Here is a 27,389-nt window from a genome sequence, read left to right as displayed (position 1 = left end):
CTAACAAAAGAGAAGCTCCTTGCAGACTGTCTTGGTCACATCTCCTCAGAACCAATCCTGATGCTGGCTCAGCAGACACTCAAATATGTGAGTAGTTAAAGGTGGAAATGCTGACACTCAGGCAATGGACGAAGGCTGGAAGCCTGCGTGCCCCCCGCACCCTGGAGACACCAGCGTAGCCTCTACTCAGAAACCAGTGTCAAGCTTCTTACTCCATCCCCCGCTAGCTTGGGCTGATCTGTTCCCCTCATCGGCTGACACTCGCTGGCCTGCCCCCATGGTTCTTGTTTTTTTTTTTTTTTGGCAGTACGCGGGCCTCTCACTGTTGTGGCCTCTCCCGTTGCGGAGCACAGGCTCCGGACGCACAGGCTCAGCGGCCATGGCTCACGGGCCCAGCCGCTCCGCGGCATGTGGGATCCTCCCAGACCGGGGCACAAACCTGCGTCCCCTGCATCGGCAGGCGGACTCCCAACCACTGCACTACCAGGGAAGCCCCTTGTTTTTCGTTTTTGTTTCAGAAAAAAACCTACCGCCCTAGTCACTGACCAGGACTAGAATTCTGGAATTTTACTTCCTCCGTGAAGCCACTCATATAAAACTGTAATTCCAGATGACAGAATTAATCTGTTTAAACTCATCCCACAAAACACCAAGCCTCAGGTGATGCTTCCTAACGTTCATTGAAAGCAGGCGTGGTGACTAAGAACATTTACATTTCTGGACAGATGCACTTTTACTAAGTTAGGAAATGGAAGCAAACACTCACCTCAGGTTTTCTAGTTCCAAAGGCAGGTTGTAACTGAGGAATTTGTGGAGCTGCTTAACTTTGGATTCCCCAGTAAATTTAATTCTCAGCACTTGATTCAGGTATCTTGCAAAAGAAGGGAACAAAGGATCAGTGCTCAATTCACCTAGCTTGCTTTTGGGGCTCTAGTTCAATGTAACCATGCAAAACCCGCAGGGCCCCTGGACCCCAGATGGAGAGGAGGGAAAAGGGCCTGGGGTTCAGTACACTCTAGGATGTGGATTTTCTGCCCATCCAGCCTGTTGAGGAGCATTTCTGCAAACAGTCTTCTTTCCTGGTTCAGGAATTGATTTTAACACTCAAGAACAATTTATTCATGAGACAATCATCACCAGCGGACAGCCTGTGTGCTGGCGGACCGGGGAAGGCCTCTGACCCGCACGGCAAGCAAGAGCTGCTCTGGAACCCCTGGGAGCCACCGCGGGAAGCTAGGTGAGAGCCCAGCAGCTGAAAACTTACTTTTCCATTGTTCCAAAAAGCCATTTTGGTTCCTTATTGAATGGCATTTTCATACCATGAAATCTGGCCATTTTCTCAGCTATTTCTGCAGAAATATCTGGCAAACTTAATTCTTCAGTGTCTAATCGCCGGCTCTGGAATTAAAAAGGGGAGTTAGAAGATGGCATTCATCCAGGTAACCCTGAAGCGTGAGAGCACACAGCCCTAGAGCTAGAAGCGTCTCTGTAGGGCATCTAAGTCTCATCCGGGGCACAAAATTCCTTCAGAACGGGCACTGTGCCCTGCAGACAGCACTTCTCAGCGAGGGGCAGGCCAGCCACAAAGGTCCATTTCGCTGTGACAAAGTCCTTCTCACGCACCTATGGTCCTGCTCTCCCGTCACTCTACCCCACACTGCGGGGGGCTCCTTCCTAGGCTCAAAGCGCCGGGTCATCAGCAGTTTATGCCGTGGCCCGTGTCCAGCTCCCCCATCGGCTCAGCCCTCCTCCCAGACACAGGGCAGGCGGTGTGGTGCTCAGAACAGCTTCCCAGCAGAAGGGGCGCCAGGCGCTCGGGGCGAGGGTTTCCCACTCCTGCCCTCGGGGCAGCTCAGCACCCAGCCTGTCCCAGAGCAGGCTCTCAGGGCAAAGCCGACCAGGGACAGGTGTGGCAGGGGGCTTCCTCCGTCTTCTGCTAGTGCAGCCTGCGGCCACACTCGTCCTGGCTGCGCTTTCACGGCTACCCACGGGAGCACCTCTTATCTTTTCCAAACCAACCACTTCCCTACCGAAACCCAAAGAGAGATTTTTCTGAGAATCCGAAGCCATACAGCACAGGAGTTAAGAGTGAGTGTCCCCAGGTTAGAGAAACCCCAGCTCAAATTCTGGGTTTAACACTCATTTCAACGCTATGTGGCCAAGGGTGTACTTTTATACCTCTGTGCCTCGTTCTCTGGGTTCTGTAAAATGGGAACCAGGACATCAAGTCCCCGACAGGGAGCTCTGAACTAAAGCAGACGCTGCAGGTCAAGGCCCCGGGCCAGCACCCAGCCATGGAAGTCTCAAAGGATGGCAGGTGCCTTGTGATCGGAGCTGAGAGCTCCCTGAAAGCATCAGGCTCAATCCTCCCCTCAACCCCAGACTCTCCCAAGTTATCAAGTCGCGACAAGGACAGGGAACTCGGCGTCTAGCAGCGGGACGCCAAGGACTCCTCGAGGCAGCTGGCGGAGCTTTCATTCGGCTGTTAAAGAAGGCCCGTAACTGGTTTGGCAACGGGGACAATTTAAAGCTAACGTGCTCTAACGTGAACAAATCTTGGAATCCAAGCTCTTTTCCCAGCACAAAGAGATATGAGACTGACCACCATTCTCAGAGGTCACTGCTCTCGTGTGTCTGCTGGAGGACAGCCATGGGAACAGGTGAGATGAACTTCATCTCACCCCATTCAGCGGTCAAGGGTAAACCTGGAAATAACACACGCTGACAGGCTGAGGCAAATGGAGTCGCTGTTTCTGGCGGCAGAAACAGTTGAACCCTGGCAGTTTCATATGGTTCAACCTAGCATTTTAAAATAATTTTAAAAAAATCTTTACTATGTTATGTAGTAAACGTGTACACGAGTAGAGAACTTTAAAACTTTAAAAGAAGAACAGGGACTTCCCTGGCGGTCCAATGGTTAAAACTTCACCTTCCAATGCAGGGAGTGTGGGTTCAATCCTGGTGGGGAGATAGGGAGCCAAAAAACCAAAACATAAAACAGAAGCAACATTGTAACAAATTTAATAAAGATTAAAAAAAAAAGTTAAAAAAAAATTACAAAAAACCCAAAAAACAAAAAGAACAGGAGAACAGTAACTATTCCATAGACATAACCACCTACGTGCCCTGATCTCAAGGAGCTGTGTTTCCCCTCGAGACGTTTCCATTATTCTAAGTTGTGTTCACTGGTCCTCTACCTTTTCTAAAAAGGGAAGTTTTATCACATGTGTATTTTTTTTTTTTTAATTAATTAATTTATTTTTTGGTGGTACATGGGCCTCTCACTGTGGTGGCCTCTCCCATTGCAGAGCACAGGCTCCGGATGCACAGGCCCAGCGGCCATGGCTCCGGGCCTAGCCGCTCCGCAGCATGTGGGATCTTCCCGGACTGGGGCACGAACCCGTGTCTCCTGCATCGGCAGATGGACTCTCAACCACTGCGCCACCAGGGAAGCCCCTTTTTAAAATTTTTTTTTTAGGTAAGTAGTGGATTTATTTAGAGAGAAACACACTCCACAGACAGAGTGTGGGCCATCGCAGAAGGTGAGAGCGGCCCACGTGTGTATTTATTAAACAATTTGTATCTTGCTTTTTACTGGGCTTTATACGAATGCTATGATACCATTTGTAGCCTTCTGCAATTTGGTTTTATCAACATTATGTTTTTTAAGATGGATCCACGTTGGCACTTATAACCATACGAAGTGTTTTGTATTTCCAAAATTCTAATACTTTGCTATCTCATTTGATTCTCATGCTAGACAGATGTTACTGTCTTTAATGGGAAAACTATAAATAAACTACAGGGATTTCCCTGGTGGTGCAGTGGTTAAGAATCCGCCTGCCAATGCAGGAGACACCCGTTGGAGCCCTGGTCCGGGAAGATCCCACATGCCGCGGAGCAACTAAGCCTGTGCGCCACAACTACAGAGCCTGCACTCTCGAGCCCGTGAGCCACAAATGCTGAGCCCGTGTGCCACAACTACTGAAGCCCATGAGCCTAGAGCCCATGCTCCGCAACGAGGAGCCACCGCAATGAGAAGCCCACGCACCGTTACGAAGAGTAGCCCCTGCTCACTGTGACTAGAGAAAGCCCGTGCACAGCAACAAAGAGACAACGCAGCCAAAAATAAATAAATAAATTTATATTAAAAACAAAAAAACCTACAGCCAGGCGCCAGGGAAAAGACTGAAAGGACTCTTCCATATAGGGAGGTACATCCATTCCTTCAAACACGCCCCAGGCTGGCAGCTGGCACACACGGCACCACGTGTGAACGAGAAGAGGGCACCACGCCTCCTCCAGCCCCCGCTGGACGCAGGCCTGGCGAGCAGAGCACCCTGTTGGCCAGGTGTCCTTGTGCTCTGCACCACCTGCACGACTGTACCGGGCGGCCCTGCACACCGAGGCCTCTCATGGCCAAGACATCACATGAGGCAAGACATGAAGGCAGCAGCCCCTAGCCCTTAGGGAGCTCACAGAGCTCAAGAAGGGGTGCCCTTCCACGAGCGGAAACACAGGCCAGCAAGGCTCGGCATCTCCACCCAAACGAGCCGGTCACGAGGCCCAGACCTGCCCCACACTCAACTTTATAGGGAACTCTTGAGGCTTAAAGCCCTCTTCGGGGTTCGGGGCTCAGGGTACAGGGCACAGGGCACGGGGCACAGGGTGGGGGCTATGCACACAGAACTCTAAACAAGGCACACTGGCGGATGCTAGGGCAACACTAACAATGCCTCAGCACAGCAGGGAAGGGAAACAGTCCTGCAAACAGAGGATCTGAGCAAGGCCTTGAAATGTGAAGGAACTTGACAGGCACATGAGGGCAGGGGAGACCCTAAAGTGAGGGGGGGGGGCAGTGGGAGACAAGGGAAAGAGCAGTGGTGGCGCCCGCAGGGCAAAGACCAGACACGTGGCACAGTGCGGGCAGGGCCACGTCCTGCAGCAGGTTCTATAACCAAGGCCCGGAAGTTGTTAGGTTTCACAAACAGGCCTCCTTGGAGATTCTGGGGGTCCGGTCCCAGACCAGCACAGTAAAGCGACCGCAACAAAGCGAGTCACGTGAATTTTCTGGTTTCCTAGCGTGTCCAAAAGTAATGTTTACACTACACTTCAGTCTATTAAGTGGCAATAACATTATGTCTCAAAAAACAATGTACATACCTTAATTACAAAATATCTTATTGCTCAGAAATGCTAACCACTGTCTGACAATGCAGGGCCACCACAGACCTTCTATTTGTAAAAACCCAGCATCTGCGAAGCTCAGTTAAACAAGGTCTGCCTGCATGGTTCTGAATGGATGAACGTATCTTTGCAGGAAAGACAGAGGTTTTGATGTAAATTCAAGAGAAATTTTGTTTTTCTTTACTTCTGTGATAACATAGGCCACATTTACTATTTCGGACCACAGCGCCTCGGGCTCCTGCACTGACGGTGACGAGACAAACTGTCTTCTCACTGTGGCTCCCATCACCTGACCAGCCTTCCGCGCATCTTACCGGGATAAACTGCTCCAGGCGGCCTTGGGGGAAGATGCCAAAGAGCTTTGGCCCCAGCGACCTCTCTGCAAGGATGGCAAACATAACGCTCTCCAGAACCATGGCCTCGGCGCCCTGAAACAGATGGCAACACACAGCCGGTTAGTGAGTGTGGACCACGAGCCAGGCATCGGCAGTCCTTTCACACGAGCCGTTTCACCCACTCCCACAGCAACCCTGAGGGCGCATCATCATCATCATTATTTTTACCAATTGTTGTTTTTATTACCACTGTCCCCACTTTAAATACGAAGAAACAGATCTGTAAACCTCAGGATCCATGCTGGCAAACATCACACTATATTGATGAGATTTAAAATTCAAGTTGAATTTAGGTCACTGGTTCCAAAAATAGAACAGTATCAATATTCTATCGCTTCTATTTATTTTAAAACTCATATGAGTCTCACCCTTGGCATCTTATCAAAGGTCACAACAAGTCCATCCATTCTGGTGACGGTTGATCTGCTTTTCGGTCGAGAGCGCCCAGGGAAAAGAAAATGGTTCAAAGGGCCCTCTGCCCATGAAACTGGCCTGCGGGGTCCCCCACGGGGTGCGGGGCCCATGCCAAAGTGCACCCTAGCACAGGGCGCTCAAGGTTTCGGTTTTCTGCTCTTATCCCCAGTCTCCTCTGTCGTTTAACATTTGTCTTCTTGTCTACACCTCTTTGACGCTCCTACGTTCCGCCTTTAGTTACTCCTAATAACGAAGTGGGATCTAGAGCCATTCTGCCTTCAAAATCCACCTTTTGGTCTCAGTTCAAATCCACTCCTTAGTCCTCTTCCCTTAAGCAGGAAATTACAGCTTAAGAATTTCCATCGGTTGGAGTGAAGGGCGGGAAGGAGCCCTGTGCCCAAGCGTCCTGAGGAGCTTCTATGGCGATGTGTCGGGAGGGGCACCAGGTGTGGTCTGGAAACACTCTCAGGTGATTCTAGGTCACCCCTTGTTCAGAAAGGGGCCGTGGGGACAGGATCTCAGAGAAACACTGCTCAATAAAACAGAGCTCTTTAAAATACACTCATTTTACCAAAATGGATGGAGAGACTTAGCAGGACAAACTCATCAGGCAGGGACATGATTCTAAAGTTGGCGAGAAGAAAACAAAAAGGAAAAAAGAAAAGCTACTTCCAAAGGACATGGGGCCACATTAAAGTAAAAAGTAATTCAGTCACTTTTACATTTTGGGGAGAATGGGTTTGTTGGTAATCCATCCACCATCTTGTATAATCTCCACAATTATGATCTAACCGTCATCACCTTGTGAGGCCCAATCTCTATTCACTAATTTGCAGTTCTGTACATATGACTGCTATGAGCTGGACTGTGTCCTCCCAAAATTCAGAGGTTGAAGCCCTCACTGCCAGTGCGATGCTATTTGGAGATGGGGCCTTTGGGAGGTGATGGATTTAGGTGAAGCCACGAGGGTGGAGCCCTGACGGGGTCAGTATCCCTATAAGAGGAGTCCCCAGAGAGCCTGCCCTCTCTCCCTCTCTCTCAGTCTCTGCCTCCCTCTCCGCCACATGAGGACACAGGCAGAAGACGGCATCTACAAGCCAGGAAGGGGCCGTCACCAGAACCTGGCCGTGTTGGCACCCTGCCCTTGGACCTCCAGCCTCCAGAACTATGAAGAATAAACCCAGGTGGCTTTTTCTGGCAGCCCGAGCAGACTAAGACAACGACAATCCAGACACAGCACTGATCTATCTAGTTAATGGATTTTAGGAGGATTCGACCAGACGGGTTTTATCTCTTAAACGCTTAGAGAATGAGAACGAGTTCCTAACGGCTCTACTGAGCTGGCAAAATGTTTTCTCTCACTCACCTGACCTCACAGCAAACCTAGGCAGGAGGTGCGGTCAGTGCTGGCCCCATTTACCTCAACTCCGGCCTCAGAGACACCCCACGGGAAGCGAACCCTCTGCTGCCGCCCGCCCGAGCGATCGGAGGCTGGCATCGTGGACGAGGAGGTGCAGGGCTCGGCCCAGACCAGGCCACCTGCAGGCAGTGGCTCTTGGCAGCCCCTTGCCCTCTGTACAGTCTCCCACCTCAGAACTCCAACCCACTCCCCAACTGTTTCCAAAGAGTAGGATCGGGATCTCCTCTGTCCTACGGAGCCAGGATTTTGCCAGGATTAAAATTTGGTTTTTCAACCTTTTTCTGTGTAGAGTGACTAAGCTGGAGGGCACTCGGGTTGGCATATGTAAGACACACATGTGCAGCCAATCCGAAATAGCCCTTTACGTCTGAAATGTCTAGTTCTAGACACAGATTTAACCCACAGTATGACCAGGAAGTGTGCGTGGTGCCCACGCAGTGCAAAGTCTGCTGGGAGCTGACTTCACACGTGGCATCATCACTGGTACCGGGGCCGAAGCCACACTGTCCAGGATCCTCCAGAGCAGGGTCCACCCGGTGCCAGGATGGTGGAGAGAAGACGGAAAGAGACTTAAAGAACTTTCCAATTCTCTTCAGCACTGCTCTGCACACTGTGAACAAGAAACACCTTTGTTCTTCTGTGATACTGCAGTTCAATATTTATTCACAGTAGGGAGAAGGGGTGGTGGTGTGTGGAGGGAAGAATTTGGAGAGGAAGGAAATGAAAGAAAATGCCAAGTCACAAGCAAGAAGGATGGGTAGGTTACGAAGGACAGCAGGTATCCTCAGGTCTCAAAACCCTCAAGGAAAGCGAGCTCAGTGAAGGACAGGCGCAAGGGCGTGACCCGGTCCACTGCCTGCAGCACCCGGGCTCGGCCCCCACCATCCACCCACGGCTGGTCCTGCTTTCTCAGGAGAGCAGCTCAATACCTCAACTTGAAACGAATCACGATGGCTTCAGAAATACTCATTCATATATTCACCCCCCCCCAAATATAACTTGGACATATACTCTGTACCCGGCATGTGCTAAGCCCCAGGGAAACAATAAGAACAAGACACACGTGGCTGCTGCCCGGACAGAGCCTGCGTTCCAGGGACAGAAACGGCCGGAACCGAGCAGGGCCATCGGCAGACCGGGGCAGCGCAGAGAAGGAGCAGAGGGTATCCTGATGGAGCGTGACGGGGTGGCCACCCCCAAGCAGATACGGTGACCCTGACGGGGGCAAAGCAAGGCCTGGGAGGGGCCGATGCACGGAGCAGAGGAACCGAGGAAGAAGAGGACCGAATCAGCCCGGAGAAGCTGCTGGGGCTGCCGCGGGGTCTGGGCCAGATACAAAGTCCTCGGCGTACGGACAGCGTTAAAGCTAACGAACTGGCCGAAGAGGCGCAGCACAGAGCCCGAGGACGCCCAGCACCTACAGCAATGTTTCCAACCGACTGTGCCTACAGCAAGAAACCCATTTTACACGGCAACCTAACACCCCCTGATGTAGCCGGGTCAGCAGGAGGGGAACCGGGGCAGCCGGTAGTGCGGGAGGCGACGATGCCTGCTGTCAGGACGGGCGACAGCATGTCTTGTGTCAGACGCTGTGGAGACAGCGAACAGGGGGCAGAGGAAAGTGGGCCCTGGATTTGGCAACACAGAAGTTGTCAGTGACAGAACCAAGAGTGGCTCTGGGAGCAACGGGGACAGGGTCAGACGGAGACCCGGGCAGAGCGGGCAGAAGAGGGGGAGGGGCCGGGGTGGGGGGCTGGGGGAGGGTTAGACTGACTTCTCAATTCATCTGTGTGGTTTTCCTCCTTTAAAAAGTCCAGCAATAATATCGAGATTATGACCCTCCTGAGAAGACATAACAGCATTTCTCTGGTGGGGAGGGGAGGCCAAAGAGCAAAGAAGGTGAGACACACACAGCGCAGGCCAGGGAGGTGAGCCCACCAGACTCGCTGGCCCCCTCCTGCGGCTTAGCACCACAAACGGGAATGGAGCCAGGCCTCCCGCTGGAGGAGACCGGCCATTCAAAGAGGCTCAAGGAACACACACCACCTTCCCCATTCTGACAGCCAACTGCCCACCTTCTGACACAGAGGATCAAAAACAAAATCACAGCACCTACTACTGTTGCCTGCTGGGCCCCGAGCAGAGATCCAGCCGGCGCAGGAGGAGGAGGTGGTGTGGCAGTGACGCGCGGGTTCCCGGCGGCGAGGGCACGTTGGACTAATGAGAGGAAGGGACAGAAGAGTGTGCACAAGCAGCGGGATCCCGCCCTGAGTTTAGAATCTCATAACAGGCAGACGTTAACACGTAATATGGAAACTTACAGTCACGGAAAGTGCAAAGGTGAGGCACTCGGTGCTGTAGGAGCACGAATGGAGGAGCAAACCTAGATGAGAGAGCAGGAAGGGGCTCCCTGTGGAAGGAACCTGGGAGCCGAGATCCCAATTGTAAGTAGCAGTTGGGGGGAGTGGTGCAGATTGAAGAGCAGAGCATTCCAGCCAGAAGCAGCAGCATCTGCAAAGGCCCCGTGGCAGGAAGGAAACCACACAGCTTAGGGTCACATGGCTGGAGAGCAGGGAAGGGGGAGGGCATTGTGAGATGAGACCAGGAAGCTCGGCGAGGGTCAGGCTGCCGGGACCTGGCAGGATAAAGCCCACCTAACCGGGACCAGGGCAGAGAGCCACCACCGAAGGATTGTAAGCAAGAGGCTGACGCGATCGGATGAGCAGTTCAAAAGCTGGCTCTGGCAAAGACGAAGCGATGGTCTGCAGGAAATAAGAGTGGAAGCGGAAGCCCAGGGAGGAGCTGGTGGCAGCTTGGACTAGGCAGGTGCACAGTCCAGATGGAGAGAAAGTAGACAGATCCAAGATATGGTTCAAAGGAAAACCACCAACAGACTTGTGGATGGGACACAGGGGTGAGGGGACAAGGGTACAGAAGGTGACTCCCTGCTTCCCGGCCTGCCCAGAAAGGCCAGATTTAGATTTTGCTGTTTGGAGGGGTGGGGAGAGTATGGGTTCGGTCTTGGACCTGGTGAGACACCCCAGGAGACGGGTAGCAGCTAGTGTTAGTTCCAAGCAGGGCTGTGGGCTGGAGGAGCTGCAGACCCTTGGCCCCTAGGAGAAACGCAAGGACCAGCTTTGGATCAGGTGGCCTGGTAAGGCGGGGGGTGGAAATAGGGCCTCAGGCCTGGGGACTCCGAGTACTTAAGACAATCACAGACTGAGCCCACAAAGGAGGCAAGGAGGGGTGCAGGAAACGAGGGGCCTTTACTTCGTGTCCCTGTGTCCTGGCCGCCTTCGTTGCTAAGAAGTCCAGATAAAACGAGAGCTGGAAACACACTTCAGATTTAGCGTCGTGGAGGTCCTACTGACCCGACAGCTTCAACTCCCAGGAAGGACGAAAGTCTACACACAAAGGGCCCAGGAAGCTGAAGACAGAACGTCAGTCACCTCCCACTGACAGCTTCTCAGTCAGCGTCACCCCAGAGAGCACACATTCCAGATCCTCTAGACCACGGTCTCCGGAGCAAGGCCCATGCAAAACATCCACGGAACCGCGAGGAGAGAACAGCAGCGCTTTTATTCCTTTATATGCTCTCACCTCTTCTACATTTCTATTTCTTGATCACTTTAATAATTCGTATACAATTAGTAAAGCCAGTGTATTTATGTGTGTCGATATTACGGGGTGCGTGGTGTGTATGCTACACACGCACACCCACACACTCCCCCCGTTATACACAAACCTCCACACACCAGGGGAGTGTGCTCAGAAGTTGTTCACTCCCTGGAGTGTGGACATCACGACTCCAGACGCCCCACCTCTGAGCCTCAAAGAGGGGGCAGGTGCTCTGGACCTCAAGCTCTTCTGAATATACGCATTTCTGAGTGAAATCTCGTATTTAGGAAGAAGCCTTCGGGAGCCGGGCACCACGCAGAGGGAAAAACACTCCTGCCCGCCCCGGGGAAGGGCAGCCACTGAGACACCTGGGCAGTGACAGATGCCCCGGGGGAGGGCAGCCACTGAGACACCTGGGCAGCGACAGACTGCCTCCACATCAGAGTATCACGCACGCAGGTCACCCCAAGCCGCCACCTCCTAGCACCCCAAATGCTGTTCAGATCACCCTAAAGGCACCAAGTCCACTCCCTACACCCTTAGTAGGAAATGGAACACAGACTGTTCGCTGGGTCTCACTGTGGCAGCTCCCAGTACCCCCAGAGCCCCTCCTCTAGGACACACAGCAGGACTCCAGGGCAGGAAGGGGCACTGCCAGAGCAGGGGGGCAAGGCTGCCCACCACCAGCTCACACCTCACACAAATGCAGAACGGACTGAATTACTTACTTGAAATTCATTGTCTTTCTGAGCTTGTTCGGATCCCTCCTTATTACAGGACCGCTACGAATGAGAAAAAGCAAACACTTCCAGTGAGATGGGGAACACTGAGCAGACACTAACTTTGCAACCATCAGAACAGTCACGGTTTACAAAACATCACAGATCTTTAGCGAGTGTTTCTCGGCGCAGTCTAAATGCACCACCAGTGTCCCACACTAGGACCAACACCTGAGGAAGCACTTCATTTCTTTACGAGAAAAGGGATGTGCTGTCGAGACCACACAGCTGTGAGTCTCACCACCATCCCGAGTACCTTTTCACAATTTCATTGCTGGAGGAAAGTCAGTGGAGGCTGCTCTCCCAATCAGGCCTCCTCAAGATAAACGCTGGGCTGGCTTATCTTGTTTAGCCAGGTGGGTCTTTTGAGGCAACGCCAGCCCCAGGAGGGTGCTGTCCTGCAAGGGCAGGGGGCGCACATGGGCTCGCGGCCGCCGAGGTCAGCACAGGGTGGACAAGGGTGCCCTGTGTGGGCAGGAAGCCTGGCACCCAGTCTGCGCGGCCGAGCCTGATCATCAGGGCACCACTAGCTCAGTGTGGAGTCTTCCTCCACCCGAGAGAGGCCTGTGCCAGTTTAATAAAGGCCCAAACTTATTTCGTATGCTAACGTATTGAGAGATACTTTCATCGCTCTCCTCAATGAAATTGCAAATTATTGGTAACCAGGATCGAGTCAATAACACAGCTCAACCACGAACTACCATAAGCAACTCTCTGGCCACATCCTTTCTTCATGGCAGATCTTATCTTTTAAAAGCAACCCCCCACCCCAAGTGCTTTAAAAACCTTCAAACGTGTCCTGTCAAAATTTTATACTCAAATATTGCCCCTAGAAACATGTTATTTGTTAAAATTAAACTAAGTCTGCTTACGTCAGACACAGAAGCCCATAAAGGAAGCTCTTTAAAAATGTTAAGGTAAAAGATTCTTGAACATCCCAGGAAAAACATACCTTTCCATTCCACAGCTTTATCAAAAATACCTGTACCAAGGGTAGAAAGTGTGGACAGGAAAAAAAATGCCACGTTAAGCACCACCAGCTACTCTAGCATCATTCAAAACACCTAAGCGGTTTAAAGCGACAGCTCCCATCCATCATACACGGAAATGACATCCCACAGACATTTAATGTTTTGTATAAACAGTACATGTTCTAGTTTACTCGATATAAAAGTAAACAAAATAAATATCCACGTTCATATGAAGTTATCTGCAAAAGAGCTGCACTTAGACATACTCAATAATATCTTTAACACACAGTTAAGTACACTTTGTACAAAGTACAGAAAGTACAAATGGGGGATATATGATATTTTCATTTGTGTAATCTGCATTTCTCTGATGAAAAGATGCTACAGGTTAAATCCCGTTACAATGAAAGCTACAAAATGAAAATACTACAGAAATACTTTTAGACTCTTGCTGATGGCTTGACGTAGGGTGTGATAAAAACCCTCGGGAGGAGTACCTAGGTACCATGAAAGCGCCACTCCTTCCTTAACTCCAAAATACCCTCCTGACCACACCATGGGCGGCTGTAGACCTACACCTTAGCTGCTCCCTCCCAGCGGCCTACAAGTTCCTAGTGAATAGGGACTCCATCTTTTCTTTATTGTTGGTCTCCCCAGCAAACCCTGGTGCTCACTACACTTCGTGGCCTGCACAACTAAATAAACACTCCTGCGCTGGGAAGCTCAAGGAGCAACCAAGGGCGATGGGCAGACTTACATCTGTGATCCCAGTCGTGGGGGAACTGGCAACAGTGTCAGTCAGAATGTCCGATGGGGCTGAAATGTCCCCCAAATATTAAATCCTTGTGCTTTTTCTCCCCAAAGACAGTTAAGAACAAAAAAAGTTCTATAATCTGATATACTGTGTATATATATATATATATATATGTATATGTATTTTTTTTTATTTTGATACTTTGTAGGAAAAGACAAACAAGGAATTTGGATATCCTACTGAAATTTGTTGTAACGGGATTTGACCTGCACAAAATTCTAGGTGACTATGGTTATTCCTGTGCTGTTATTACTTGAACTGTATCTTCTTAGGGAGACACAGCTAGGGGGTTATTTAGCCAGCAGAAGTTCCCTTTCCCTTGTCTAATGGTGCTCTCAAAGCCAGCAAGTCACCTCATCCAAGTTACAAGTTGGCTTGCTTCCGAGGCCATTCCTTTTTAACATATCAGCGCTGTTAGGTAGAAATAAATTCTATTAATCATTTCCCCACCCCTGCCCACCCCATTCCACCCCCAAGGGAATGCATTACTTATCCCATCAGAGCACCACCAGGAAGGCAAGATGGACTTCTGCCACACCCAGCCCTCTGTTCTGTTTCCTCAGTACAGAATGTTCAGGTTCCCTCAGTCCTACAGGTAAGAAGGGCAAGACCAGGAAATCGCCAACCAAGCGGACTGAATATTCACGGAAAGGTGAGAGAAGCAGCCTCCTGCAGAGGTAAGCCAACAAGAGAGAGTGGCCAAAAGAGAGTCCGAGGGCTGTTCTGTCCAGGAAGAAAGAAGGTAAAATGTAACTTGGAATCTGTGGGATTTTATTTCAGAGGCACAAATTTATTTGAAGCAGATGTTAAAACACATTGTACAAGTATTTAACATGACTCCAAATTCTTCACCAACTAATTTGTACATTAATAAAACTTAGCTTTCAATAAGTTATAAAATAAAGGTAAAAAATTTTAACATTTATTAGAAATTTGGACACTAGCTGGTTATTTAATATTAAATAATTATTAAAAATTTTAATGTGAACACTAATGTAGTCATGTTTTTTTAAAATCAGCTTATATAGGTACAGACTGAAACAGTCATGGAAGAAATAGGACAATGTCTGGAATAACCCTGGAGAATGAATGAAGGTAAAGAGGAAAGACAGCTGGTCAGAGAGAAAGATGGATACTGGGTACCTGGGGTTCATTATGCTCTTCTGGTCTACTTTTGTGTGCATCTGAAATTCTCCATAATAAAATGTTTTTAAAAATAAACGCTGAAACTTCAAGACCTAAGAAGTCAGAATGTATCCCACATGCTTAAGACAACGCCCAGCTCTGTGAATATACTAAAAACCACTGAATGGTACGCTTAAATCAATAAGTGAATCGGATGCTACGAAGATGTCATAAAAACAAAAAAGAAGACACCCAACGGTAATAAAAATATACCGCCGCTGGCTTCCTCCCATCTTCCTCATTCTTTTCTTCCTATTCTGGGCTTGGTTTTCAAGAGAATCTACAAGTATTCACTATAACCCATGTATTCATTAGCTGTGCTGCAGCAAATAGGCTAAAGTGGTAACAATAATAAAGGGGGTGTGGCTGATATTTTGTTTTAAAGTTATAGAAGAGTTCAAAAGAGGAAACAGATCTGTGATTGACCAAGCACTTGTAAATTTAAAACCTAAATTCCTAAAAGCCTGAACTCTATTAGCTAGGGCCAGCGGTCCCCAACCTCTTTGGTACCAGGGACCGGTTTCGTGTAAGACGATATTTCCACAGACCGGGGGTGGGAGGGATGGTTCAGGGGTAATGTGAGCGACGGGGAGCGATGGCGGGGTGGCAGGGCCCACCTCCTGCTGTGCGGCCTGGTTCGGTTCCTAACAGTCCTGGTCTGCGGCCCGGGGGTTGGGGACCCCTGAGCTAAGGCAGTAAGATGAGAGCATAGAGGATTCTGACTTTTTACTTTACATATGCCTATACTTCAAAAAGTGTTTAAAAGTGTATGTTACTTTTACAATAAATATACTTGGTACAAGGTTTCAAATGTTACTTTTCTGGCAAAATTGCATTTAGAGGCTTTTAGAGGTTTTTGTACTTTAAAGAAGACTCTGAAAAAAGTAAGTTACCTGATATTCCACAGTATAACAGGCTTATTTCTTTAAATTTGTTTAAGCCAAATAAACTCTCATCGCTTGGCCAGTTCTTAACAAAAGATTCTGCTAATGCTGAGGGAACTAGTTTTATGATTAAACTACTTTAATAAAACCACATTCGTGAGATGAAACAAAGCAGCATCTTCATTTTCCCTAGTCTGTGTATGTGTAGCTGTGTGGAGATAAAGGCTCCTTTAAAACAGGAGTAAGTTGGTTGCAGCCTTGATAAAGTGCTTTGGGATCTAGAAATGAGTGATTAAGAAAGAATAATCCAAATGTTAGCTAGACTCAACTTCTAGGGCATCTAAGATCTGGTCTAGGAAAATCATCCAGCTCTCCACTAACCTGAGATTAACCTCCTGAGTTGAGTCCCGAGGGACTCCAGACTATCAGTGTTTATCCTGAGAGTAACAGGATGGACTGCACTAGCCTGAATGTTCAGTAGCTGTGATGCTCGTCTGGCCCTGGAGTGACACGGGCTTCCTGACTATACTGCCTGTGGCTCTGAAGATTCTAAGATCCACCCTGGTTATCTGACCACGTCGACACTCTACGAGAGAAGAGGCTCTCAACGAGGGGGCCACACCTGTCACCATCCCTGTTAACCATCGATTGGACTGTGTGCCACCTCTCAGGTGAGCTGGGGCAGGAAAGGGTGAGAATCCTGACTCCCTAGAATGCACAGCAGTCATGTGGTTCTTCTCAAGTTTTCTTCTCAATATCATAGACCCTAACCTTCTGGCTTCCTCATCTCCATGAAAACATTCTGCATTTACTGCTTTCATGGCTTCTTACAGCCTTTTCTGAAAATATTTTATAGAACACATTAAAATGTGAGATGACAATGCAATGATTTAAAGTATAGCTTATGTGATTATCTAGTGAACACACATGGATTACGAGAATTTAAAGAGACAAATGATTCCTAACGTTTTTCTAGAGTACGTTCGATCTGCCCAAGGACCAAATCTAAGACAATGTGACCCTGCTGAACTTCACAAAATCGGATGTCTTGATGAACATCAAGAGGAGACTAGAATGTCTAAAAGGCTCTAGGCAGACGTGAACTAGGAGAAAGACAGGTGAGTGGAAGTCCAGGTAAAGAAGGCGGCTTTCAGGACCTTCTCAAAATTGAGGTCTGATCCAGGGTAACCTGAGGCCCCAAGACTCCAAAGGCTTCTGAGTTCCTTAGGCATGAGCACCCCAAGGGTTGACTTGTAAGCAACACGTGTCCAGGAAGAGGGCCTTCACTTCTCCAGCCTGTGTCCTTCCACATCAGATCAGCACTGCTGAGCTTCATAAAGGCACAGGGTGGGGGAGAAGGACACTAAATGATTAGGACAGAGAAGGAAGTTTCTAACTCTAACCAACATATCAATATGTACATGGCATTTCCTTAAGGCTGAAAGTGGTATGAAGGAAGAAGCAGCTAAATACTTCAAATGAACTTTCAAGTTGAGGCCCATAAATTTCTAAAATTACGAAATGTTTGTCATTTTCTACTGAGGAAACAGAAGAAAGGGTCTGATCTGCTTTGGACCAAAAAAAAAAACAAAAAAACAAAAAAACAAAAAACCCAAAGTGATATTCTGAAATCTTAACTACTGTACCTCTTTAAGCAAGCACAGACTGTAGCTGGTGCTACTTAACATAAGCATTACAACTTTGTTTTTAAAAAACATTTCTTGAAACCAAGAACTAAAAGAAAGAAATTAAAGCTGTAGAGAATGCTCCAACTTCAGAGGACTCATACTATACCGTGAATCGTGTCTGTCACCTGGAAACCAGAGTGCTCCAGGCACGATCGCATGGACAAGCCTGCAGCAGAGAACACATGCACATACAGCTAAAGTGGTACATTACCCCCAACGCCCTTCACGCCACCCAACACAAAGACATTCCTTCCCAAGAGGGCGGGCTGCGGTCACACCAGCGTTCCAGGGACCAGAAATCTGTATTGGCTTCATGCTCTAAAGCCCAAACATTTAAGACCAGCAAGACAAAGACACTTTGCATATGTCAAAATTAGACACAGTAGTTTGTGGTTTATTTAGTTATCAAAAGAAGGCACCAAAGCAGGTACGGAAGGTGGTACCACTGTAGGTTGTAATTTGGCAACTATCTTTGGAGAGTATTAATGGAAGAAATACTAGGTTAGACCAAATGGGAACATGCAATGCTAGAAACACGTTTCACTTCTGAGAGGGAGGTTTTGACTGCCTTAGAAATAGGTATAATTACACCATGCTCAACACATACAAGGGGAGTTTTTAAAACCAGAGTAAATTAGGTCATGATGACCTAATACAATGAGAAAAAAAATCGAATGCACCGTGTTCAGTTAGCAGGGACATGTGCTCAGCCTCTCGGGACGGAGCAGGGCTCTGCATGGGGAGCGGCAGCCATGCCGTCTCAGCTCCAGAGGGAAGTGCCACAAGCAGACAGCTTCTCAGTAGCCAAGAGTTTACTGCCAGCTATCTGTAGGCTGCTCTGTAATTTATCGTGACTGAATTTTTAATTAAACTGGGGTTAAGAGAAAACAGGGAAGAAGACATTTTGTTTTCTGGATTCAGAAAAGACCGTGTCCCAAACGGTACTCTTTTGAGTCACTGATACATATCTGCATTGTGCCTTGGTGCCTTTCATTTAATGATGGTTAGTACTTCAACAAACACTAATATTAGCCTTCTACTACTCAAAGAACAAAAACAAAATTTTCCCAGACAGCACTCGAGAGATCGCTGGTGTATTATAAACGTTCATGCCTGTGAGACCGTTCAAAACGGTGAGGCCAAATCTCTCCATTCATGCAGAGAAGGGACTGGCTCGACACAGTCACTGTTCTGACAGAGGCAGGGACAAAGCCCCCTCTGAGACTTCCGCCAACTGGCACAGGTTACATTGAAAGAACAATACGTACTGACATTTGTGTCTTCCACAATTCATGATAAATAAGCAAACTGGTTATTTGTAATCAGCCAAACTTGCTTCTGGGAAAAGGCTGCTACTGGACGATGCAGAGCTCATGTTCCTTCCCAGTACCAGAAAGGAAAAAAATCAAGTTACATTGACAGCTAATTTTATTGTTTCAAGCTCTCTTCTAGCAATTACATCTCTTTCCACAATGGCAAAGGATAAACCAGTACTTCTCAAAACTTCTACCGAGCTATCCTACCTGCCTTAGTCACGGGTAATTTTATAGTTGAATTCGGTTTCCATCGTCTATGCAGCTAATGAGAATAACCTCCTTGTCATTAAAGTTAAGGCTGGCCTATGTGAAACAGACACTGAATTCTACTGACATTCACTGTTTTAAGATCACACCAATATTTTTATATTTAATAGTCTCCTGCAAATAATATCGTGTGGTGTGGCAGTTTTTCGAAGCTGTGTGTGTCTTACCTTGTTTTATTCTCAAAAGGACCCATTTTCCCCCTTGTCCAACACAGGACTTTCCATACGCCCTAAAATTAACACAAATCCTAAACAAAACATCCAGGGTACAGCTGGGAAGTCTGCTTATGTCTCATCTTATACAGAAATGGAGGGGGGTGGCAGAGATAGCTGTTTGTGGGACAGAACTGTGGGCCTTAAACCCAACCAGGAGGTTTTACCTTGGCCTTCTGCTACTTAACCCTTAGTGAACTGCACCAGAGAGCAGTCATTTCAGGGCTGCTATGGAAATAAAGGAAGTCAGACATCTCGCAACACCAAGATGAAGAAAAACAAGAAAGTCGAGAAGCATCTCGTTATTTTAAACCAAGTTACTTGTAAATGTAAATCAAAAAAATACTGCTACGTAATATTTGATTCTCACAGAGGTAAAAAATTCCAAAGCTGGAACGAGGAGGAGAAAGGGAAAGAAGGGACATACTAAACTAAACCAGTCTATCATGTAATTAAGCAAAACAGCTAAACATTCTGAGAAAATACGTAAGTCTATCATTATGTGCAGTCATCAATTAACATGTTTCAGGGAAGGAGCTCATTCTAATCCACCTTGAAGGATGTGACAATTGCATGTATATGGCCAATGTAGGAAATACCAAGTTGTATTTGTACAAACGCACATGCGTGTATAGGGATGTGTGTGTGTGCTCTCCTCTAAGTAGAGGCAAAAATAAGGAAAGCATAACATTTGATTTGCATGATACATCTGTCTTCAATCCATGCATTTATGAAAGTAATGTGACTTATTATTTGGGTTCCATAGTTGCTCAGCCACATCTCTTAATTAATGCAAATCCTGGCAAGTTACTATCAGTTTTGGCCATTTCTGGTGAAATCCCTGGCACCATGCCGTGAGAGCTCAACTTGTAAAGCGCACGGCACTGCCGTCGGCCTCGAGTCTTACTGACTGCTTAGTCTCGGCCCCTTACTTTCCTTCTCACTTAAACTGAAGTTCCTGTTCGGAGTTCCTGAATTTCTTCCCCTCCTCATGTTGCCAAAGTATTCAAATGGCTATTAATGTCCGAAACTCTAACTGGCAGCGAGTGCCCCTGCCAAACCCCAAAGAACTTGGGAACCAAAAATACTTGAGGCTGTAGGTTTCATGGTTTTACTAAGTTCAAACTTCAACAAGAAAGTGTACTTGAGGGCTTCCCTGGTGGCGCAGTGGTTGAGAGTCCGCCTGCCGATGCAGGGGACGCGGGTTCGTGCCCCGGTCCGGGAAGATCCCACATGCCGCGGAGCAGCTGGGCCCGTGAGCCATGGCCGCTGAGCCTGCGCGTCCGGAGCCTGTGCTCCGCAACGGGAGAGGCCACAACAGTGAGAGGCCCGCATACCGCAAAAAAAAAAAAAAAAAAAAAGTGTACTTGAACTAGGGACTCAATCAACTGAGTAATTATATTGAAAACATTGAGTCCCACCTACAAAGCAAAGGAACAGCTTTTTTCTAACAAAAATGAGTTTGTCGCCAGAGTCAGTTGTGAGACTGTCAGACGTTTGCTCATTATCCATCGTGTGAGCTACTTGCTTCCCTTTCTACCCATGTGCTTTCAAGCACAGCTTCTACTCTTCATCAGCAGATGCAGTTTCAGGAATGGAAACTAACAGCCTAGTAAAAATAGAATTGAGAAGCTAAATCTAGAGTGCTGACCCCTCCTCCCCCATTAACTGCATGTAAAACATACTCTGATCCATTCGTTTGGTAAAAGTTAATTCCACTTTAAGTGGCTTCAATTCTTCTCTATTTTTCTACTGAGTTACCTAATAGTCTTTTTCCCCTTAAAAATAAATAGGGACATCGAATTCTGTTCAAATTCTATTTCCAGACATTTCTATTGCACTTAAGTACTATGAGGTAATAATTCTAGACTGCTAAAATTTCAAAAAGGACAAAATATTAACTACTGATGGTGAATCTTTATTAGGGGAAAAGAAAACTGCAAGGTCACGGCCTGCGTTGCAGCCGGCTGTTACTAAGTTAGCTGTCCTTAACAGGGCACACGTGCCAGCCAACGCAGCAGCCAGCAGCTCCATGTAACCACTGCAATTTAAATTAAGTAAAATTACTTAAAATTTAAAACTCCATTCCTTGGCTGCACTTGCCACTTTTCAGGCATATGAGGGCCGCAAGTGGCTGGTGACCGGCGTCCTGGACAGCATGCATCAGAGCATCCCCTCACCTCCACAGGTCTCTGCTGCTCTCAGGGCACAGGGCCTGCCCCCGGCCTAGGAGGAGCGCACCGTGCACACTGAAAACGCTCCTATTTAAGTTGAAATAGAAACAAAGCCTCCATAAATCAGATTTAAATAGTCTCATATCGCATGCAATTCCAGCAGCTAGTTATTAAAGTATTTTTAAAGGGTTGTTTAAATGAAAGCACACGAAACGAATGGGCAGAAATGGGACTTAATTGTTACAGAAAGTCCTCAGAGAAAAAAATGGCTGAAGGTTGATTTCATTAAAAGTCCCAAAAGGACATTAATTGGGTATAGTTCAAGAACTGCTCTGAAACTGCAACTTGATTAAATAAAAAACTGGACTGCATGGTAAGCACAGACCCTGTTCTGCTTGTACACCGTCAGTCAGGGGGCAGGGTCGGCCGTCAGTCAGCACGTGAACCTAATGCCAAAGTGGCCTCGGGTTTCCTCAGACACGCTAGCTTGTTCCTAACCTCAGACCCTGACCACTCTCACAGCTGGACAGGGTTAAGGGAAAATTACCCAATGAAAAGGTTCAGTCACATCATGACAATGTTTTTAAATGAGTTAATATCCAGAGTGCCAATTTTAACTTTAATATTTCTAAACATATAATCAAATCATCACGGATATGGACATGACCTGCTTTTTCGACTGAGCTGAAAGAGACTAGTCTTTAAAAAAAAAAAAACTGAGTCAGAAAACTATTCTCCGTTTCATGAAGATCAAAATGGGCCCTTCCAAGGAAGATTTAAATGGGTATCAAAATTCTACCACAGAAACATACACATTTATATGTGTGGTCAGTAAAATGATAAATTCATGGTATAGCTTTTTTTTTTTTTTGATAGCTTTTTTTTTTAATCCAGACATTTGGGATATCCTATAACTGGTTAAGACAATTCAACAAATAAGGTACTTTAACTGAAAGATTCAATTATTTAAGTAATATAAAAATTTAGAAAGATTAGGAATCTAACAAATTCAAAGATTTAAAGAAATCTCAAAGGGAGGTAGTTAATAAATCCGGCTTCACTGAGCTCACACTTTTCCACTGGGACTATCCTGTAAACCCTTTTTGATGATGCTCTCCCCACATTCGAATTTTACAACCTAAGTCTGAGCTGAAAATTTCAATGTGTGGAAAATCCAAGCATTATCCAAAACTATTAAAGATTTAACCAACATTGTACTTCCTCTGGATATAAAGCTGGATGTATTTGTACTAGTTTACTAACAAATAGTTAAGACAGAACTTACTTAGAATATAAACAAAAAACCAAGTTGTGCAGCCCAATTAAAGCAAAAGCAATATATTTAAATAGCTCTTAACACCACCACTAACATATTTTAAGTCTCTTCCCAGGTAATCAGGGAAGAGGATGAGAACTGTGACCAGGCCCCTCCCATCCCCAAGCAGCCGAGGAACTCACCATCTTTAGAATTGCACCGTACAGCCGCAGGAGCACCTTCCGAGGCTCGTCACCAACGGTGGCCAGAGTGTCGGGTAAGGAGCACTGGAACAGCATGTTACTGAGGCCACCTCTGTCAGAAACAAGAGGACCGTAAGGATCTGTATTTTGAAAGCAAGCTAAATCGCGTGTGGATGAGAAGTCAGGATCCATCCCACAAGAACTGTCCTCATCTAAGTCTTCATTTAATCTCTCAGGATACTAGCAACATAAATGATTAACTCCACAGTTCTCAGATCAATTCCACGAGTCACATTAAAAACAGGCAAATTCCGGATCTGTTCTTCTAGGACAGCAATGGGGGGAGTTTTTATAATTGCATGTGGCATCTGCCTCAGAGAGTGACAAGGAGCGAGGAGACCCTCTTCAGCCCTGGGAATGGGGGGAAATCCCAGATGCCTCCCTTCCAGCCCACATTCACGTATGATCCAAAATTCCCATCATATACCCATCACTGCCAGGTTAAACTCTTGGGGCAATACTTAAACCATCTCCTACAGGACTTTCCACTTGAAGTGGAAAGATCCACCCCTTCTCAACCAGGTTTGCCTAACAGCCTTTTCAAAAAATTTGCAACATTAACAATTACTGGCGCTCTGAGAGCTCTAATAATTAACAATTACTGGAGCTCTCAGAGCTCTCAATACCAAAGACAAGCAACAAGTTACAGGGGACGTTTAAACAGGAAAGCATAGCCTCGGGGACAAATCACCTACCTGGGTTGGAAATGATTAGGTGCAGAGGGTGGTTAATTAATGCAGGGACTGGAGTTAAATGAACACAAAATACTGTACAATTAGGAATTCGAGACCAGAGGCACCTCATCTGTAGTAGACTTCAGAGTCCCCCAGTCCTATTCATAGACAGTCAGTAAACTGCAGGGAACTATTACATAAGCAAAGCACCACGCTGGAAGCTCGGGTAACACAACACTGAAACAGGCTCTGGTCCCTGCCCTTGAGCAACTTCCGCTCCAATGAAGAAGGCACACATAAAACTGTAAGACAGAATTCAAAATCATGGGACAATGTCTGAACCAGATACTTCAGCAAACCCTGAGTCTACACCTGCCTGTCAGATGCATCAATATCACACAGCAGTACAGGCGCAACTTGTGGAGAAAACGTTATCAGCAAGGTGGACCACAGCTTCCTAGAACGACATCCCCCAGTCACAGAAGCCAGCAGCCTCTTTCCCTGTTCTATCCACTGACAGTCTTAGTGAGGCTACGTTCCCCAAAGTGAGGCTAAAAACGAACCTAAATTGCATCATCACACGCCCAGTCAGACAGGGATCCTGAGCACACAGTGACAGGCACCGTCAAAAAATGGTCCAAGAGACAGAGTTCATTTTGTGTGAGGAAGAAAGATAACAGGGAGAACGTTTTATCTGGAGGTTGTTAACATTGCTGCATTAACGGTGCCACAAAAATGCTCAAAGTTCCACCCCTGTGGCAGACACTCCCCACCCTCCTGGGTTAGAGAACCTGGGCTGTGCTCAGGCAGCAACGTGTCTTGCGTCAGGACTCTACTTACCAGCTGCCTCTACAGCTGGCCGGGCCTGTGCGATCAATTCCTGGCAAATAAAATGTCAAGGAAGTGTCTATGTGGCTTTTGGGGAATCAACGTCAGACATGCTCATGCGCTTGCCCCCTCTTCCCCATCCATCCTGCTGTGTGGACCGAGGAGACAGTGGTGGGTCAGGGCTAAGCTACTGCCTCTGGGCTCCAAATTCCCACTCCAGTTCTGCTGTGATGCTGGGCTAGGACTCTGCCGATGACAAACCTCCTTTATCAGCTGCTCCCATTCATCAGGTTCTGGCGGCAGACGTGTCTGCTGGCCGCTCCTGCCCGCGTGCTGCGGCAGCAACCCGCCCGTTCCCATCCTCACTTCTTTGGGCGACCCCAGCACCAGCCTCAGGGTCCCCAGCAACAGCCAAGCAGTGCCCTCTCCTTGGAGGTCGGGATCCCAACTCTGTGGGCCCCTCCTCTCAGCTTCCAGGTTCTGATCACCCCAACCTCTTCCCTTGTCCCCCAGCCCCAGGAGCCTGCTTCCTGCACACTTAGTATTCCTTATTTTAATCAATTCTGTTCCCTTTTTGCTTTTTTGGTTCTCCACCGCCTGTTCACCCAATTCCCTATATTAAATCCTCTATGGCTGCTGAAATACCTAGTGGTGTTTCCATTTTCTTGCTAGGATCCTAACTAGCACAAGTGGCCAGAGCTTCAGCAGCTTCTTAGATCACGAGATTAACGGCCACATCCTAGAAATAGCAGAGCGGTTAGCTGAAAGGAGTCTGCATCCCCACCAAGCCGTGAAGCCGCCACACCTGCTCAGCCTGGCTTCTCCTGGACCTCTTTAATGCACAACGGAAATCAATTTCTATGTTGTTTAACCACTGTGACTCTGGGGTCCTCTGTTATAAGCAGCTAAACCTAGTAGTAACTGATGCAGTGTCACCACATCCACTTACTCCTGTTCTTCCAGTCTGGAAACTCCTCACTCTTCTCTGCCATCTAAAAACTACCTACTGGGCTTCCCTGGTGGCACAGTGGTTAAGAATCCGCCTGCCAATGCAGGTGACACGGGTTCGAGCCCTGGTCCAGGAAGATCTCACATGCCGCGGAGCAACTAAGGCTGTGCGCCACAACTACTGAGCCCGCGCTCTAGAGCCCGCGCGCCACAACTGCTGAAGCCCGTGCGCCTAGAGCCCATGTTCCGCAATGAGAAGCCCATGCACCGCAACGAAGAGTAGCCCCCGCTCGTCGCAACTAGAGAAAGCCCACGCGCAGCAACAAAGACCCGACACAACCAAAAAAAAAAGAATAAAATAAGTTTATAAAAAAATAAAAACTACCTACTGTTTAAAACCAAGTTCCAAGGGCTTCCCTGGTGGCGCAGTGGTTGAGAGTCCACCTGCCGATGCAGGGGACACGGGTTCGTGCCCTGGTCCGGGAAGATCCCACATGCCGCGGAGCGGCTAGGCCCGTGAGCCATGGCCGCTGAGCCTGCGCGTCAGGAGCCTGTGCTCCGCAACAGGAGAGGCCACAACAGTGAGAGGCCCGCGTACCGCAAAAAACAAAACAAACAAAAAAGAAACAACCAAGTTCCAAGTCCAACCTCCTCAACAATCTTTCGCTGTCTTCCCTGCTAGCTCCTGAAGACAGGGGTCACGTCTAACTTCAATTCTCAAGGCCCAGTGGCCCCAGATGGTGGATGCTCAATAGAGATTTTCTGAAAATGACAATGACCCACAGCACTCTTCCAGAACCTCCCTTCTCCAAACTCCTCCCTGTTACATTTGGTAAATGACCATCTTATATTGTTCTCTAATAGGCTGGCGGTCAGCCTTGGCTCTCTAATTTAGACTGTAAGCTCCCCAAGGGACAGTCCCCTCTTCCTGGGGGAGGGCATCATGTAAAAGAAAAGCCACAGGCTTCAGAGCCAGGGAGCCGATTCAAACCCTAGTTCTGCACTTACTAGCTGTGTAATCTTGGGCACACTGCTAAACCTCTGTGACCCTCAAAAATGCACTCCTCTGTAAAGGAGCAGCACTTAAATCTAGTCACTGTAAGACCTCAGGGTCACGGAGCCCTGGGGCCGCAACGTCCTGAGCATGCAACAAGGGTGGGGTCATTCCATCCTCCCGACAACCTATAGGGCAGTGCCAGTACTGCCTCCATCACACAGAGGAGGAAACAAAGCAAGAAAGTGGCAGAGCCACAATGGAAGACGGCATCTGGCTCCAGAATCCTTGCTTTTAACCCTCATGCTGAGAGACGGGACACAAGCAGGAGGGCACCACGTGCCATGCCAGACACACAGTGGTGCTGCAGGCACCGCCATCCATCACAGGAGCCCGACGTCAGGACGGGTCTGTACTAACTTGCATAAGACAAATGTCTCTGTTCCTGTGGCTGCTGTCACTTACGACCACAAACTTTGTGGCTTTAAACAACACACAGGGCTTCCCTGGTGGCGCAGTGGTTAAGAGTCCGCCTGCCAATGTGGGGGACGCGGGTTCGAGCCCTGGTCCGGGAAGATCCCACATGCCGCAGAGCAACTAGGCCCATGCGCCACAACTACTAGCTCAGTAAGCCTGAGCTCTAGAGCCCACGAGCCACAACTACTGAAGCCCACGCGCCTAGAGCCCGTGCTCTGCAACAAGAGAAGCCATGGCAACAAGAAGCCCGCGCACCGCAAGGAAGAGCAGCCCCCGCTCGCCGCAACTAGAGAAAGCCCTTGCGCAGCAATGAAGACCCAACACAGCCAAAAATAAATAAATTAATTAAAAAAAAACACACACACACATTTATTATCTTACAGTTCTGGAGATCAGATGCCTCTAGACAGGTCTCACAGGGCTAAACTCAAGCTGTCAGCAGGGCTAGACTTCTAAAGGACATACCTCATTCCAGGAAACACACAAAATAACTAAAACAGATTCGGAGTGAGCTAATGAATTCAAAGAGGGGCTACCGGCAGTGATGAGGAACTACGGTTTAATGGGCACAGAGGTTCCGTTTAGCAAGATGAAAACATTCTTGCGATCAACAGTGGTGATGGTTG

The 27,389-nt window shown here is 47.9% G+C and overlaps 1 protein-coding gene across 6 annotated transcripts in view; it reads right to left on the bottom strand.

Moving 5' to 3' along the window:
* CHKA (choline kinase alpha) overlaps positions 1–27,389 on the bottom strand; it is a 62,663-nt gene that overhangs the window by 14,055 nt on the left and 21,219 nt on the right. For 3 of the 6 annotated variants that reach the window (XM_033402418.2, XM_033402419.2, XM_004278032.4), the window contains exons 2-6: positions 22,783–22,894; positions 11,763–11,816; positions 5,502–5,615; positions 1,265–1,398; positions 767–871 (exon numbers count right to left, since the gene is read on the bottom strand). In XM_033402418.2, the coding sequence (XP_033258309.2) occupies positions 767–871; positions 1,265–1,398; positions 5,502–5,615; positions 11,763–11,816; positions 22,783–22,894 (519 nt within the window). Of the gene's footprint in view, positions 1–766; positions 872–1,264; positions 1,399–5,501; positions 5,616–11,762; positions 11,817–12,765; positions 12,796–22,782; positions 22,895–27,144; positions 27,325–27,389 lie in introns of those variants that run through there. The other 3 variants (XM_033402421.2, XM_033402420.2, XM_004278033.4) reach the window with 3 other exon arrangements.

The sequence above is a fragment of the Orcinus orca genome, chromosome 8, assembly GCF_937001465.1.
Source record: "Orcinus orca chromosome 8, mOrcOrc1.1, whole genome shotgun sequence".
NCBI lineage: Eukaryota > Metazoa > Chordata > Mammalia > Artiodactyla > Delphinidae > Orcinus > Orcinus orca.
This window is presented reverse-complemented; position numbering and strand designations above follow the sequence as displayed.